This window comes from Castor canadensis, chromosome 8 (assembly GCF_047511655.1).
Source record: "Castor canadensis chromosome 8, mCasCan1.hap1v2, whole genome shotgun sequence".
NCBI lineage: Eukaryota > Metazoa > Chordata > Mammalia > Rodentia > Castoridae > Castor > Castor canadensis.
Genome location: NC_133393.1, coordinates 109,811,600 through 109,828,766, shown reverse-complemented (window position 1 = coordinate 109,828,766; position 17,167 = coordinate 109,811,600). Strand labels below are relative to the sequence as shown.

The window sequence follows — 17,167 nt, the reverse complement described above, 5'->3', positions numbered from 1 at the left end:
CATTCTCGATTCCTCTCAAATGAGCAAAAATCCTGTTTATATTCTTGTCTGCCCCAGTTTATGGCATCATAAGATTTATTCTTCATTTCAAGTACCAAAAAGACTGTCCTAATTCCCTTTTTTGACTAGCAGAGTCTCTTCAGAACTCTTTAGGGGAAAATGGGCCTTTCTTCCTTGATCCCAAGGTAGAGTTGAAATAAATCTAATAGAGTTAAATGGGCGACATCCGACATCCTTCATGTCACCACTAACTTCTCATTCTAAGGGGTACTTTGGGCAGCAGGTGGAGTTATAATTATAGATTAGAAAAAAGCAACATCAGCAGCTGTCACTTCTGTTTGTTCCCAGCTATAACTGTCATCAGTGGGCAAACTGGCATAAACAGACTTCCACAAGTGGAAAAACATTTAACCCCTGTGCTTGTTACATGCTGGGCCCTCACAGTAGCCAGAGAAGAGAAAGAAAATCTGACTGTCCATGAGTGAAGAGTGAAAGGGAGAGTGTAGCACCGACCTGAAGGCACCTCTTCAGAGGAAGCCTGACATTTGAAGATTTTCTTTCCTGTTGGAGACTCCAAATAAATAGGTTAGTGCACAGAGTAAACCTATGCATTTTAACGCTAACCTCTACACTATGTAGTTTTAGTTTTTCTGACAGAACCTAAGTATGAACTATTAAATGAAAGAAAGAGAAGTTATTTGAGGACTGTTATTTAAAATTACCATGCCTATGAGAACAAATTATGAAATGGACTTGATTTATTACATCCCTCTCCCCGTGCTCACATTAGACAAACAGGCAAGGTAAAGATGGAAAAATGCAACTGGCTTTGTGGCATGAATCTCAACTTTTTATATGCCGAAAGGTTTCTTTATTAAAATCAGCAATGTTAGAGACTATGTGTGTGATTTTTTTTAAGTGCTGAATGTAGTGCCATAATTTCATCTCCTTAGAGAAAAGGGACAAATTAGAGGTGGATTATTTTCCCAGATCTAAATATCAAAATTTTCTTGTTCCTGATAAAAACGTGTGCTGTAAATTACTTTAAGTGAAAAATCCATTATAGAATTTATTTTCTGTGTCTACTATAATCCTTCTTAAAAGCTCCATGCTCTCAAGGCTAAATAGCTCTGTAAAACTGTCCTCATGGTTCCTTTTGAGAAATCCAAGGTTTCAGAGAAATTCCATGTAATCTACATATGATCCAGGATTTTCAAACAATGATTAGCATTGGGCCATCCATCTCAATAGCTAGAATGTTTAATATCTTGTTGAAAAGTGATGGAATTCCAAACAACTCACTGAAAACCAGGCTTTGGGGAACCCTGTTCTCATCCTATCCATATCCATGAAACTGATCCAGGAGGAGTCCTAAATAATGACCTCATTTAGTTCAGTTCCAAACAGAAAGTCAACCATCCCTAAGCATTTTAGCTGGGAAAGCACACTTTTTAAAATATCACTGTTGCCCAACAGCTGGGCTGCCTTTTGAAGGGCACAGAGTACTATCGGTGCCCTGTGAGTGCCACTAGAGAGACACCACATCCACCAAACACCACCAAAAGTAACGGATCAATTAAGTCACTACCAAGGGCCTTGCTTCTTTCCAACAGCATCTCCTTATTTCTAAGAAGAAAGCCATCACTTCCCCTTAGGAAAGGTTAAAGCTGAAATAAGTATCTCTTTACATATTTCAGTAGATAAAGGCCTGCACAATCAGTTTGGCTATTACTTTTGAAAATGTCAGTTTATTTAGCGTATCAATGCTCTTCCTCTAGATTTAAAAATATGTATGATGGGTGACATCACAACACATCTCATGTCTCATTCATTCAGATACTTACTGTGCAGTGTCTGTATAGTCTAAAAATAATATTAAGGCATTTTTAAGATCTCTAAAAACACTCTCCCCTGGATTCCTTTCCTCTCCTTCTCTATTAAAAGATCTATCACTGAGATGCTAGATGGTGAGATAGCAGTTATCCTGAAGTTCCAAATTGTAAAAACTGAGAAAGGCAAAAAAAAAAAAAAAGGGAATGGGGAATGACTGATTACTGGCTTGGGTTTCCTCTGATATACAGATTTATACCCTATGTTTTACATGACTTTTTATTTGTGTTTTGTCTTCTTGCTCTTCTAGAATAAAACTATCCAAGATGACTGTCACTTACTCCAGTAAAGTAGCAAATGCGACTTTTTTTGGATTTCATAGGTTACTCCTCAAGTGGAGAGGCAGCATCTACAAACTACTGTACAGGGAATTTATTGTTTTTGCTGTCCTTTATACTGCAATAAGTTTTGTGTACAGGTACATTGCTTTGCATGTGTCCTTAAATGGCCATCAGATATTATGTAAGAATACAGTCTCAAAAATCTGAATCCTCTGGTTGCCGCTGACTTTTGCACTATGTAACCTTTCCCTTTGCATGAACCTCTCTGTTGTCTTCTCCACAGGGCAGGGTATTTTAATCCACACCTAACCATTTTGACAATGTTAAGTAGACTGTAACTATCAGATTCAAAAGGCTCTCATTCCAGCCCCACGTGAATTCATCCTGAGGTATTAATCATGCTGTTTTATGCATAAATCGTAACATTTATACCGAGACCTTTATTGTGTGGTGATTTTGAATAGACAAAGTCCACAGAAGAATAAATATTTGTGCTTCTCTCAACTAATGTCATTCACAGTTTGAATTTGTGATTTGACAGCTTGTTACAACTACATGTGGAATTAACATATCCATGTCCATGAATGGCATTTATCAAGCAACTTTCCTTCCACTTGCCTGGAATGGAGAACTCTTATCCAGCATAAGTGCCTTCCAACCTTCCCAATGCCTCTACCAAAGAATTAAGGCCTGAAGATGAATTTGTTTTCTTTATGTCTTCTGATTTCAGGGCATGCTACCTTCACAAAAGGAGACATTTATTCTTTATAATATCACAACCTGTGCCTGTAAGACTGATAGAAAATTTGAGCAATATCGTGTCCAGGAAACACTTTCATAACTAAAAATAATAGTCTTAATAAAACTTTATTAGTATGATGAAAGGTTTATGTTTTTTATTAAAATTGAATGCATCCCCATTTCTTCTCTAGAGGAAGCTAGAACTTGAACTAAGAAAACTCGAGGTTTTTGAGGCTGTATTTCCACATTTTCTATGTGTATCAGTTTACTTTTCTTTGGAATACAGATGAACAAATTTGTGTATCATTGTTCTTATGCACATTCTTCCTTGCAGCAACAAGACTCCATTTGGAGAGGAGGGATATTAATTTAGCTGGTCAATAATTATCAGAAGTAAAATGAGAAGAGCTGTTTTGTTACCCATCAAAACTGCCATTCCAACATTTGGCAAAATATCTTTAGAGAGAATGTCTTATTAAAAAAACCTCTGACAATTGTTCACATATGGTACATATAATATTATTTTGACAATTTACTTGTATGTCACCTAAGCCTTCAGAATACGAAGTGGTGGAAGACACAATGATGTTTCAGGATAATTATCTCATTAGTTTATTTTTACTAATGTGAGTTTATTGCTGCTACTGCTGCTTAGAATAGAATTAGCCCTTAGACCAGTTGCAATGTAGCCAGAAATGCTCCTTAGGGCCTCAAGTTTTGCTCCAATATCATACATATACCCACCCAAAATTATCAACATATATTTTTCCAAAGATCAAAGAGTGCTTCTATAGCATTTATAATAATCATTCAAGTTTTTCTTCATGTTTTTAAAGTTCAACTGTTAAATGGTTGTTGAAGTAGATCCTTTTAATCAAAGGTTTACCAAGAACTACAAAATGAAATTATCAAGAAAGTCAAACATACCTGTGGAAAAATATAAACATAGTTTTAGTCTCATGTCTACTAATGACTTTGAGTTTTTTATTAGTCCTATTATAAGCAAATAAATATACTTAACAAAAATCATAAAGCAGAACTAAAATTCACTAATTTACTATACCTTTCCCTATTTTTTAAAGAATTTGACAAAATAATCTCTGTAGGATTTTCTAGCTATTACCATTTTTATGTGTCTGTTATGTAAATATTATTCTTTGGCCAATTAGTAATGATACCATCCATTTTACTATTTGGCCATATGTTTAAAAGCTAATGATACATATGATATTTTTTAATCCTTATATCATCCCTGATATGTAGATATTATTGTTTCCATTAACAAATAAGAAAACTGCTCAGAAAGATTTGAAAATATGCTCTAAATCTAAATCTGTAAGTGGCAGACGTGCACTAAAATCTGGCTTGGGCTGACCCTAAGTTCCACGCTTTCCCTATTAAATCCTCTTCAACCATTTTTACTTATGTTTTAGGAAAACTCTCTGGCTGTGACATGTCATCAATATGACTCTCTTCTGATAGGTCCATGCAGCCAATCAGTGCCTCTCTTGTCAGCATTCCCTGACTTCACTAAGTCTGACACCTCCTCCAAAGCTGGGGCAGGATCTCCTCACTCACCTGTACCTCAAACTCTTCTTTTGTCAGTACTGTCTCCCAACAGTGCTCCACTTGCAATCTGATTGGTTATGCACTGTTACCTCATTATCCCTCTGCTTCCTGTATCACTGTCCTCAACCAAAGGGGTCTTTATTATAATGGATCTTTCCTTGGGTTCCTTCATCCTTTGGAACAGCTGCATTCATTGACTTACGCAAATTTGTGTGTGTGGCTTCTCTTTCTAGATTTTGATCATAATTATTAACCATTTCCTCTGACTGTGAATTCCCTCCCTAAAACATACATATCAATAATGGTCTCATTAAATGCAGTTATCTCTAACAATACCAAAACAGACAGATCTGTAAATAAAAATTTTGAAAGTAATGTAATATTAATAGTTTTCACTTCTAATTGTTAAATCTTTTTTATTTATATTTCAAATATTTGTTTAGAATAAAATATTCCTCAAAGTGCAACATGTGTAATCTAGAATGTGCTAAGTAACATATTCAGAAGAAAGATCAAGATCTCAAATGTTATTATTTAATAATGACTTAATACCTCTAATCCACTTAATTGATATTCTCTTTTTAAGTATTCCTGATGAATAATTGAAAAATGGGCTATTTTTATAACATATCTTGCTTCAAATTCAATGAACAGTAAAACTTTAAAAATATGAAGTTTAAAAACTAAAATGGTTAATAAATAAATCCCACTATTTAGTGGCCAGCAACATTTATGTACTAAAAATTTTAGTACTTGAAACATTAAGCAATTAAAACCTTTCAAGACACATCAGCTTAAGGAAAAAGGAAAAGGTTATAGCTCCTTTAAAAAGCCTAAAATTATTTGTGCTTAATTGTTTGCACTTAATGTCACTTGCAAAGCAGGTGCAGAAGTATAATATCATAAAGGGCTGTGCATTTTATTTTTGCTCCAGATTGTTACTTACAGGAGCCCAAAAACGTTACTTTGAAAAATTATCAATTTACTGTGACAGATATGCTGAACAAATTCCAGTAACCTTTGTGCTTGGTAAGTATAGGTCACACGCAGAATGCAGCCATACAGCTGTCTCCATTAGAATGACACGGTTGACTCTGCATGGGAGTGTTTCCAGGCTGAGAGGCATGCCTGAAAAGCCACCGCTTGCACTAGAACAGAATCATCCATAGTCTGCAATCAGGGTTGCTTTCGCTAAATTAACACCCAACGAGTCTGAGGTGATAATCTGCTATTGGACAATAGCTTTCTCTCACTAACTCTCCATTTTTTTGTCATCAATATTTAAGTTCTAACACCCACTCACTGGGCGCCATGGCAGTACCAGGCACCAATGACTTTTTTTCCAGGAAGACAAAAATCTTAAGGTATGGATAATAACATATTTTTATATTCCCAACCCCTAAAAAGGCTAAAATTCTACTAAAAAGCATCAGTGTACCCAAAATGCATACTGCAAGAAATTGCTTTATAATTTCCTGTCATTTTGCAGGGTTTTATGTTACTCTGGTAGTGAACCGATGGTGGAACCAGTTTGTGAATCTGCCCTGGCCAGACAGGCTGATGTTCCTCATCTCCAGCAGTGTTTACGGAAGTGACCAGCAGGGGCGCCTGCTCAGAAGGACGTTGATGCGTTATGTAAATCTCACGTCCCTGCTTATCTTCCGTTCGGTGAGCACAGCTGTGTACAAGAGGTTTCCAACAATGGACCACGTGGTGGAAGCAGGTAGTGTGGCTGACATAAGGACCTCCCAAATTCTTTTGAAAATCACTTATAGTTACTCATAAGAAATGTTTATTGATTACTTGCTACATACCAGAAGCAATCTTAGGAGGTAAAGATTAGTAAGACATGGTTCTGGCCTCAAGAAGTTTACTTGGGAGGTAGAGGAGAGGAGGCAGCAGATAGCTTGCTTAAGATAAATATAATGATCATTTTTATTAAAATAACCTCTAGTATTACCTTATAATTTTCTAGCATATAGTTTATCTCCTTGTATGACCATTTCATTTGGACCTCAAGAAAATAGGAAAAAATATAAAACAGATTTAAAGATGGTACCACCTATACTAAATCACACAGCTACAGTGGAAAAGCCAGAATTAAGACTTAAGCTTGGAACTCCTGTGTTGATACTTTTCTTAAAGTACAAGTGGATTCTGGTGGGAATCAGAAATGTTGGTTTTCACCTAGGCAGATGCTAAGCGGTGGCAGTGAGAGCTTGTTTCAGTGTGGCTCTGTTGTCTCTCCTGTGCCTCAAAGTTGATTCATTTATTCTATCTGGGATACAGTGTACTGTGAATAAATTATGTGTGAAGGATGATTCTCTCAGTGTATAAATATTTAGCAATAAAGCTGTTAAGCCAGACTTCATTGGGGTAATGATTAAATGAGATAATTCTTGACCCATACAGACAATATAAGAACCATAAAATGAGACCAGATATGGAGGCTTCCTGCCATAAGTAATCCCAGCTACTCGGGAAGTAGAGATAGGAGAATCATGGTTTGGGGCTAGCCCAGGAAAAAGTTAGCAAGATCTATCTCAAAATCAAGCAAGACATGGTGGATCATGTCTATAATCCCACTTACTCAGGAGGCAGGGCAGGAGGATCAAGGTGCAAGGCCAGCACAAGGCAAAAGCTCAAGACCCCATGTGAAAAAGCAATGAAAGCAAAATGGCTGGGAGTGTAGCTAAAGTGGTAGAGTGCCTGCCTAACAAGCATGAGGCCCTGAGTTCAACCCTCAGTACCACAAATATGTATATGTGTATATACATGTATATATGCATACATACACACACACACACACACATATTATGAGTCTGCCTTTGTATTGAGTACAGTCTCAAACTAGATTGCAGTCTCCATTCTCCCTTTCTGAAATGTCCTTTATTTGCCAAGAATATTCTTGCTTGTTTTGGGACTTTTGTTGGCTTTTCTGCTGGTTTTTTTGTTTTATTCTCTTAGTGGAGCAACATAGTGACCAAGTGCAGATCAAGGGTTTGAATCCCTACTCCACCACTTACTAGCTACATGATCTTGTCCAAGTTATTTAACTTTTGTCTGCCTCAGTTTCTCACCTATAAAGTGGGCCTATAATAACTTTTAATAGCACCTACCTTATATACTTGTAGGTTTAAGTTAGTATTTGCAGTGTTCAGAGCAATACCTAGCAGCTGGTAAGTGCTATATTTCTGGCTATCATAATGAAATCATTTAAAACAATGGCACACATAGCATTCTGTCCACTTTAGAAGACTCATTGGGGTTATGACACCCAGGGCTTCTTGGTGCACTTTTACCAGGAGGTTGTTAAAGTCAAGTTGAGATAAGGAAGGAGGGGTATAGACGATGTTGTCAGGGATATTGAGTGGGATGTGAGACAATCCTAGCATGCCAGGAGCTGGTTTAAGGATCCAGTGGAGGGTATGATGGTCTGCCAAATGCATAGGTATAGCATGATACAAAACCAGCAGAAATTTTTTAAAAATTAAGGGCTAGAGGCATAGCTCAAAGCGGAAGAGTGCCTGTCTAGGAAACACAAAGCTCTGAGTTCAAACTCCAGTACCGCCCACCAAAATTAAACTGCCTCCATCCAAATTTAGAAGCAGAATATTGTTTCAGAATGATCAAATTGAAAGTACTCTTCAACAACTAAATTTTCTTACCTTAATGCCTAAAGAATCAAAAATATTAATAATTACCACCTTCAAAGAAAGACCTAAAAACAAACAAGAAAGGTTTGGCCCATCCAAATTGATGAGTAAGAGCTACAGTTTATTTGGATGACCAAAGGTGAGTTCTCTAGCTCTGATGCATCTTCGGGATGAAGAGAGTACATTCTGGCAGGAGTCAGGTTCCAGGCCCAATTCTCAAAGCAAATCACATCCTCTTAGGATCAACTCCATATTAAAAGCCCATCCAGAGGGAGGATAGCTAGCAATGGAGAGGCCTTCAGAGCCTTTGGTAAGATATGAGCTCAGTGGGCTGAGTTGGACCCAGGTCTGAGGGGCAACCAGATAAAGAGAGCAGATGAGATTTCATTTCCTTTGAGTGTGTTTTTCATAATACACTTGTGCAAATGCCTGTCATGCACTTGCATTCAAGCTTTTTCCCTTTTGAAGACATCTGGAATATTGGAGTATACCTCTCTCCCATCCACCATTTCAAGGGAATTTGGAAATGAGTCATTCACTCCTGGAGGTTCATTTATGCTCATGTGTCTCAAGGTGTGATTCACAGATCCTCTACATCGTGACTAACTTGATTATTGACTTAGAGCAAATATTCCTGGACCCCACTTCTGGTCTGCTAGATCAGAACCTGCACATATAGAACTTAGACACCTGCATTTAAACATGCTTCCAGGTTTTTGGTTTTGGTTTGGTTTTTGGTGTTTTGAGACATGGTCTTGCTGTGTAATTCAGACTGTCCTCAAACTTGCTGTCCTCCTGCCTCAGCCTCCCCAGTGTTGGAATCACAGATGTGCACCACCACACCTGGCTCCATGTCATTTTTTATTCACTGAAATTTGAGAATTATTGAATTCTTATAGGGATGCTTATTTTTATCTTATCCCTGGGGCAAAAGGCTTTGGCAACCACAAACTCATTGCTAATAACAAAGCAGCAACAGATAAGAAAGAGAAGTTTCAAGATTTTAGCCTTGTCAGTTGCTCCACAATTATAAAGAGGGTTTTGGGGTAGCAGTCTGGTCAGAGGACTTGAATTAGAACTGCTTAGATATAACAAGCATCTTTCTGGCTTAAATTTTTAGGTTGGTTTATTTGGAGTGACTAAAGGAGGAAGAAAATTGCAGGAGATATGATGACATCAAAGCCTTTCTGAGAGCTATAGGAGGCCATCTCTGTATCCCTGTGAAAAGGCCTTATTGTTCTCTTTAATTTCTAAATGTTTTCTCAAAAGGCAGAAATAGGGTAATGGGCACAGCTTGTGCTCATAGGAGATTTGTGTGTTAAGCAGCAGGGCAAAGGCTCCAAGCTACTACCCTCTAAACAGGAGAGCTGCTGCAGAGGCCCCTGGCCAGCACCTTCTGTCCAAAGCAGCGCTGACTCACCACTTCCTGCCCCTTCTCCCGCAGAGAGGGCTGACTCAGAGTCTGTTTCCAAGTTCTCCCAACTGGACGCATGCCTCACCACTCCCTGACTGCCTTTTGTCTGTGCCAAGGCTTCTGGGAAGAATAGGAAGTTCAGGTTTGGCGGAAAATGTTTGGCAGCTGCCCGGCATCCAGAGCCAGGGCACCTGCCCTTGCCTGAGGGCAGAGAGGACTGGTAAATACACCAGTGGGGGTGCCAAGGGTGGGGACATAAGAAAGAGGCAATGCTGAAGACACAAAAACCTTATCAGGTGACTCCCCTGCATAAAATCACTTGTAAGGAAAAGTGTGTGCCCTCAAACTTCAGAGCACATTCAGTATTGCTAAAATCAATATTGCTAAAAATATGTATCCTGAGATGCCACTGCCAGAGGTCTGGAGTGAGATCAGCCTATTTAACAAGCTGTTGGAGACTAAGGCAGGTGGTCCCTAGATCACACTCTGAGAAACAATGAACTTTAAAACAATGGGGGTTCCCTTGCACCCTGTCCTCCCTTGTGCTCCAGGATGGGCTCTTGCTTCCATAGATTCAGCGCTGGCCAGGAGGAAGTAAGTGAGAAGACCAGAGAATAAAGACTAGCAGCATCTTCAAAGCACTTGGCAATGCCTTGACTGGAGCTGGACAAACCAGGCATTTATCTGCTAGTCTCCAACTTTTCTTGCTTTTAAGTTGCACAGTCAAGTTACATTATTCTGAGAAGTTAAAAAAAAAATCACATTACGTGCTACCAAGAAAATATATATGATTTGATATTACCAGTTAAATTTCTCAAATCAAAATGATTCTTTTTGGCATATCTGAAAATAGAAATGTAACAACTAAACTAAAAATAGTGTCTTTTATGCTGAAATGTCCCTAAAATTGTCTGTTAATCATTGTAATGGTCAGTTATTTATCAGAGGGACTACAATATAGTCTCTCTTATTTTGCCTGTTTGTTATTAACTTATTCTGGAAAATTCTGGTCATTCCAATCACCTGCCCTGGAAATGTCACTCATTCCAACTCAAGCCAAGTATACAATCCCAGACCTTTGCTAATCCAAGTGATGACCTTAGTTGAGTGCTTGCATTATGTATTTTCTTTTTTTGGTGGTATTGGGGTTTGAACTCAGGGCTTCATGGTTGGTAGGCAGGCATTCTACTACTTGAACCATGCCTCTAGCAAGTACTTATATTATGGCATCAAAAGAAATCATAACATTTTATCTAGTATTTCATAGGTATCAGGAGAAGAAAATATTTCTCTTCAGAATTACTCACGAAGCACAAGGGTGGATAATAGGAAATTGTATACACTCCTGTAAAATAACTGTCAGCAAAGTTGATGCTAAATAGCACGCATTTGCTAATTCAATAAAGCTTTATTGAGTGTACACCGTGCTGGCACTGGGAACACAGCTTAAGCAAGAATGTGTACACTTCCTTTCCCTGAGGATCAGTAAAAATTACTGTAAATCTTACCTTGATTACTGTAAATCTTACCTTGATTAATCATTTTCAGAAACAGATTTCAATATTTACAGCGAAACTCCACATCTCTACATTACATTTCTATGTCTATAAAATGGATATATTCCTGTGATGCTAAGTAGTTCAAAAGTGTGGTTGCAAGACACTAACCTTTGAGGAAAAGTTTTATAAAACCCAGAAATCTTAACCTGAAGTTCCCAGGGCTTCTATAACTGAAGGGAGCATAATGAGACTCCACTGGAAGTTTTATTGACTCATATGATTAACAGACATTAACACAAGCAAGCCCCAAATTGTCAAGTGACTATTGAGTTAGAAGTCCTTTTGCACCACGAGAAGGGGAAGGCGGGGAAGAGGGAGAATGATGAAGGAGATAAACCAATTTGGGGCATAGTACATGTATATATAGAAATGTCACAACAACCTCCCCCTGTAAAACTATCATAATCTAACAAAAAAAAATTAATAAATAAAGGACAGGAAGGTGAAACAGGTCCAGTCCATGAGTGGGTACCAGTGGGAGGGAGGAGGGTTTGTGGAAAGGGTAAAGGAGGGTGAACAAGGTGGAAGTATTTTACGTTCAATGTATGAAAATAAAACAATGAAATCTGTTGAAATTGTTCTAAGAAGAGGTGCGAGGGGACAAAGGAGAAAGGTGGAGGGCATGTATCTAATTTTAAGATATATGTGAGCACTTGTATAAATGTCACAATATACCCCCTGTACAACTATAGTATGTTAACAATATTTTTTCTGGCAGGACTAGGGTTTGAACTCAGGGCCTCACACTTGCTAAGCAGGCACTCTACCATTTGAGCCACTTCCCCAGCCCTAACAATTTTTTTTTACAAAGTCCTGACTTTAGATGCACTGGCTGGACAGCACCCTTCTGAGTTTCTGACCTAGATAGATTGTTTCACCTGTGGTCTTCTTGTCTCCCCCTAAGTAAAATCAGTTGAATTGTGTACAACATTTCTGCCCTCTGATCTGCTGTTGTTTTTCCATGGCTCTGTGACTGCTTGGTCTCCTTGAAATCTTCATATGCTCTGTATTACGGGAGAGATGATCAAGGGACAGTGGTATTCGCAGCTGTGCCAGGTTTTCTTGTTGGCTGAACTTTTAGAGGCTGAGTCAGTTACCCCTAAAGTCTCACATGATGAGCCCAGAGTAGACAGAATGTCTTCCTGCAAATGAAACTTGACTCACCTTCACATAGGAGGGAAAGTGCGAGGCAGAACTACCGAGCCTTCTTTGCATAATGCCCCGATGAGCAGTCTCACTTGGTCAGCGTTTGAGTTTCCCCACAGTTCTGATTTAGGAGTTAAAGTCTATCTACCCACTGTTTCTGAAAGTGTGAATATAAACATCCAGGGAGCTTCCGTAAATTGTAGGTTCCCAGGGCTTAGGGACCTAGCAATCCCCAGAAGCACTGCAGGACACTTGACTCCAACTAGGAAGGTTGAAATGCCCATTATGGCAGTTGTCCTAACTCTGCTGCATGCTGGAATCTCAGAGGAGCTTTTCAAAAAACACTGACATATGGCTCCCACCATCAGACATGAGAATTCAAAACTATACTAATGGGCCAGAGGTGTGGCTCAAGTGTAGAGCACCGGAGCCCTGAGTTCAAACTCCAGTACTACCAAAAAAAAAAAAAAAAAGGAAGAAGTCATCTCAATACCATGTCGATGTGCAGCAAAGTTTAGGAACCACTGCACTGGGCACATCATCAATTAATTTCCCCAAATTTTATCTGCAAATTGCTTCAGATCTATTCCAACTCTGGGTCTCCTATTCAGATGAAGAGATAAGAGTTCTAATTTTATGTGTGCTATTTCTTGTGCATCATTATATAAAAAGCAATGAACTGCCAAATGAGATACTAACTTAAAAACAGGGATATAGCTAAGATGTTTTGGTCATTATCAGGAAAATAAAGGAGTGTCTCTTTCTCCATCCAGCATTGCTATCCCAGAAATTGGTTTTACTCCACATTCTATTTGAGACTTCAGCACGTATTTTATGTGCTATAACTCATTGTTGTGTTTTAAATAATTTTAATGGCTTTCAACCACCATTTTTTAATAGGATGAAATGGGGAACACGACAAGATAACATATAGGATAGGATACAATAGGATAGGACAATCAGAGAACACATAATATAGAAGGGCTCATAGTTGTTTCTTGAATCCCATGTGTCTCCCTGTGGCTCATGGTAAAAGACGTTTGAGGTTCTTCTCTGCACAATGCTGTCACAATGTGATTCCATCCCTCTCAATTTTGCTTTGTCTCTTCTTGATTTTCCTAGTTGACAGTGATTTCTAAACCTCTCCCATTACATTTGAAGGGAAGCTGTAGTTGATGTGGTGGCTTCATTGTTTCCATTTGGAAAACACAGGAGGAAAATAAACCAGAGACTTTGCAATCTTTCTGAAACAGCCATTCCTCTGAGAAGCGCTCAGAAGCTAAACGCAGAACTTTCTCTTTCAGAAAGAACTGGCATCAAACCCATTCTGCCTTCAAATTTTGAGATGCTTTTAATCCTTCTGCTAATAGAACCCCACTTGATCCTCTGTTTTAATAGTAAAAGTCAGCTGTCTCAGCCTCAACTGAGAGAAATTAAGTCAACCTGTCACCTAGACCAAACCTGGAATCTTTTTTGTCAATGGATCTAATTAGTCCTTCACCTTGAGGGCAATAAAATTTTGCCTAAAAGTAACAAATCTTACTCCATCAAACTGCAACTCAAGTTGCAAGTCAATGCAAATGTATTTCTATGTGGACAGAAAAAGGCATAGATACTTTACTCTGATTAGAAGGGTTTTGGGTGGGACAAGCAATTTGAAAATCCCAGAGCAGACCCCAGCCACCCAAAAGGAAAAGAGACAGCAAGAGAAATTGTAGGCATAGGCAGTGTCAGGATTATGGGTAGGATAACAGCAGGGGGATGGATAGGGCCTCCGGGAGCATGACCTGGAGACAGACGTGAGAGAGACAGAGCGGTGGGAGACCAGACAATGATAGTGCTGCTTAACTGTAGCACATCAATAACTGTAATTAACATAGTCTTAGAGATGAAGATAATGACCTTATTATTAAAAAAAAAAGCATTTATCTCTGACTTAAATGACTTGAAATGCTGGTGAGAATAATATTTCATTTCATAACAAATGCTCTTTGAATGGATTTGACCAACAATCTAGAGAGTGTTTAAATTGGCTAACAATTTGATTTCCAAAGATGGAGTTACTTTGCATAAGATGCATAACCCTGCAGGGAACAACAAAAATCATTCTGTCTGTGTCACTCTTGGAGGATATGTTATTGTCTTATCTATCATTCATCTTTCCCAATACCTACGAAAGTTCTCAATACATTTGGGCTGAAAACTTAAGCACCAGTTTTCTTCCCTCTTCATATTCCTTTCTGATCAACAGATGTCCTATGTGGAGTGAAGAACCTAACTTTTGCTTTAGTGTTTGCCCTATATAAGTCCTCACTCTGCATATTTGCTTTCTGCTTAGAAGACAAGAAAGGACTTGCTAGCACAATTTGATCCATACTCCTGAATAAAAAATAACCAGGGACAAAGTTATTCTTTGGTCAAATTACAGATATTGCAGCCAGTATATTAAGTGGGGTCATTTTTAAAAATTGCACTGTAAATCCCAAGAATATAACTGCTAGACAACTGATATGAAATATCTGAAAATTGGCTTCCAGTTACAGGAAGAACAGCTGCAGATAGTCCTTAGACTTAAAGCCAAGACAGGTCAAGTTTAGCTATTAACTTCCTATAAGAACATACTATGCAAGTCTTTTAAAAAGAAAAAAGAAAGAAAAGAAAAAGGATAAACAGATTACCTGCATGGGGCAACAATTTTGAGTTGTACTGAGAATAAACAAGAGAATTACCAGGCTTATTTTTATTTTATTTTTTACCTCCAGAAAAAGTACCATTCTCCAGGCACGGGCAGAACCCTTCTAAACTGTTATAAATAATCTGAGTGTAGTCTTAAATTAGTCTCCTCTTGCTACATATTGGTTTTATAATTATTAATCTGTTTATTTCAAATACAGAATAAACAGAACCTTTATTAATTGGGACTGATTTTCAAACATTGCTGTATGTCAGAATTTCCTGCAGATCTTGGTAACCATGCAACTTCCTGGATCCAGTTCCACTAAATCATCCAGGAAGATTTAAAAGAATGCTGATAGCTGACCACACCCTAGACCCATTGCAGCAGAATCTCTGGGGAAAAGGGCCAAGCATTGGTATTTTCTAAAAGTATCTACATGAGATTCTAACAGACAGACCTGGGTTAAAAACTCTTGCCCTATTGAGTCTGATTTGGTAGTTCAGGGTGATCCCCAGCCCTCTCCAAGTTTACTAGATGTCACAGTGTTTCAATGAATCAGGTCCATTGTCTATGGACCTTGTTTTTAAAAACATTGGCCTAGCATGTCAAAGACCTAGGCAACTCCACAGTTTCGTGAATTGATGACTCTGAAAATGAGGACGTCTCACTTCCCCTTTGACATCATTTCTATTATAAACACATCTCTTCAATAAAACTACATGGCAAAGACCAATGATTGCTTTGAAGAGAATAACCAGATATGTAAACGGATTGCAGATAAGGATATAAGTATGTTACATTAGGGCAAAAGTTGATTTTCATCTGAATGTATTATCAGAATTTCATAAGGAAATTATTACTTTTCTGAGCAAAAGCGTCTCAAAATCAATATCTAAAAGAATCAGTCTTGGAAATAAACTTTAACTAAGAAGACATAATTTATATTAAATCAAAACATTTAAAAGCCACTTAAAGAGTCAAGGGATTGGTTACAAAGAAAGTCATTGAAGCATTGTTTTTAGTAGCAAAAACTAAACCACCTGTAATTTTAGCTACTTGGGAGATCTGGAGGATCACTATTTGAGGCCAGACTGGGCAAAAGTTAGCAAGACTTCCACCTCAACCAATAGCTAGCTGGGCGTGGTGGCACTTACCTGTCATCTCAGCATAAATAGGAGGATCACCATCCAGGCTGGACTGAACAACAACATGACACCCTGTCTCCAAAACAAAGCAAAAAGGTCTAGGGGCCTGTTTCAAGTCATAGAGCACCTATCTAAGGAGTGTGAAGTCCTGAGTTCAAACCCAGGTACCACCAAAAAGAAAGTAAAAACAGCTTAAATTTCTGCTCAAAAGGGAACTAGTTAAATAAAATATTGTATCCAATTAACTCTTAAGTGTTAACAGAAAGCAACTATCAAAAAGAATACTATTACCCTTTACTAACTTTTTAAATTTTCTAAGATATAACTGAAAAAAAGAAGCAAATGGCAGATGTGTATGTAATATGAAATCATTTGTGTTTTTAAACAATAGGCCTATGTGAAACTCCGTGAGATCTCTCCGGAAGGATACACAATAAACTGATCACCATGATTCCTCCAGGGAGACAACGATGTGACTGAGAAATGAGACTTACATTCCCATTATACTCCTTTGGCCCTTTTGGATACTTGTACCATTTGAATTACTCAAAATTTTTAAACATAAAAGGTCAAGTGTAAATTGCAAGCTTTTAAAGTGCATCTCTGTATGAATATGAACAAACCCTGGATTGCAGTAGACATTGAGTACTGTTTGTTTATGAAATAAACCTGCCATCTTATTCCTCTTCTGTTATTCAGATCTCTTCTTGTATGGGAAGAGAGGAGAAAGAGGAAGCCTGCTAAAGTGTCACATGGTATATTCTGCCTTAGCACTTGTTACGTGCTAAGTATGTGCTAAGCATTATGCTGACACCTTGATATATAGGTTCATCATTTCAGGTAATTCTACAGCATCCTATGAAGTAGATAGCATTTAATCTCTCTTTTACAGATGAGAAAACTGAGGCTCAGAGAAGTTACCAAGCTCAATCAAACTGCACTGAGAAAGATGGATAGATGATAGATCGATAGATAGAGATAGAAGATAGACAGGTACTTAGATATAGAGATATATACACACAATTATAGAAGCACTTCTAAAATAGCAAAATCCTATGAAAACTAAGAAGACTAATGTACTCTTTGCCT

At 38.0% G+C, this 17,167-nt stretch overlaps 1 protein-coding gene across 6 annotated transcripts in view; it reads left to right on the top strand.

Annotated features, from left to right (window-relative positions):
- Positions 1–403: 403 nt before the first annotated feature.
- Positions 404–17,167, top strand: part of Best3 (bestrophin 3) — a 49,640-nt gene continuing 32,876 nt past the window's right edge. For 3 of the 6 annotated variants that reach the window (XM_074083881.1, XM_074083880.1, XM_074083886.1), the window contains exons 1-4: positions 404–585; positions 2,141–2,308; positions 5,416–5,510; positions 5,971–6,204. In XM_074083881.1, the coding sequence (XP_073939982.1) occupies positions 2,157–2,308; positions 5,416–5,510; positions 5,971–6,204 (481 nt within the window). In that variant the 5' untranslated portion in view covers positions 404–585; positions 2,141–2,156. The other 3 variants (XM_074083882.1, XM_074083884.1, XM_074083885.1) reach the window with 3 other exon arrangements.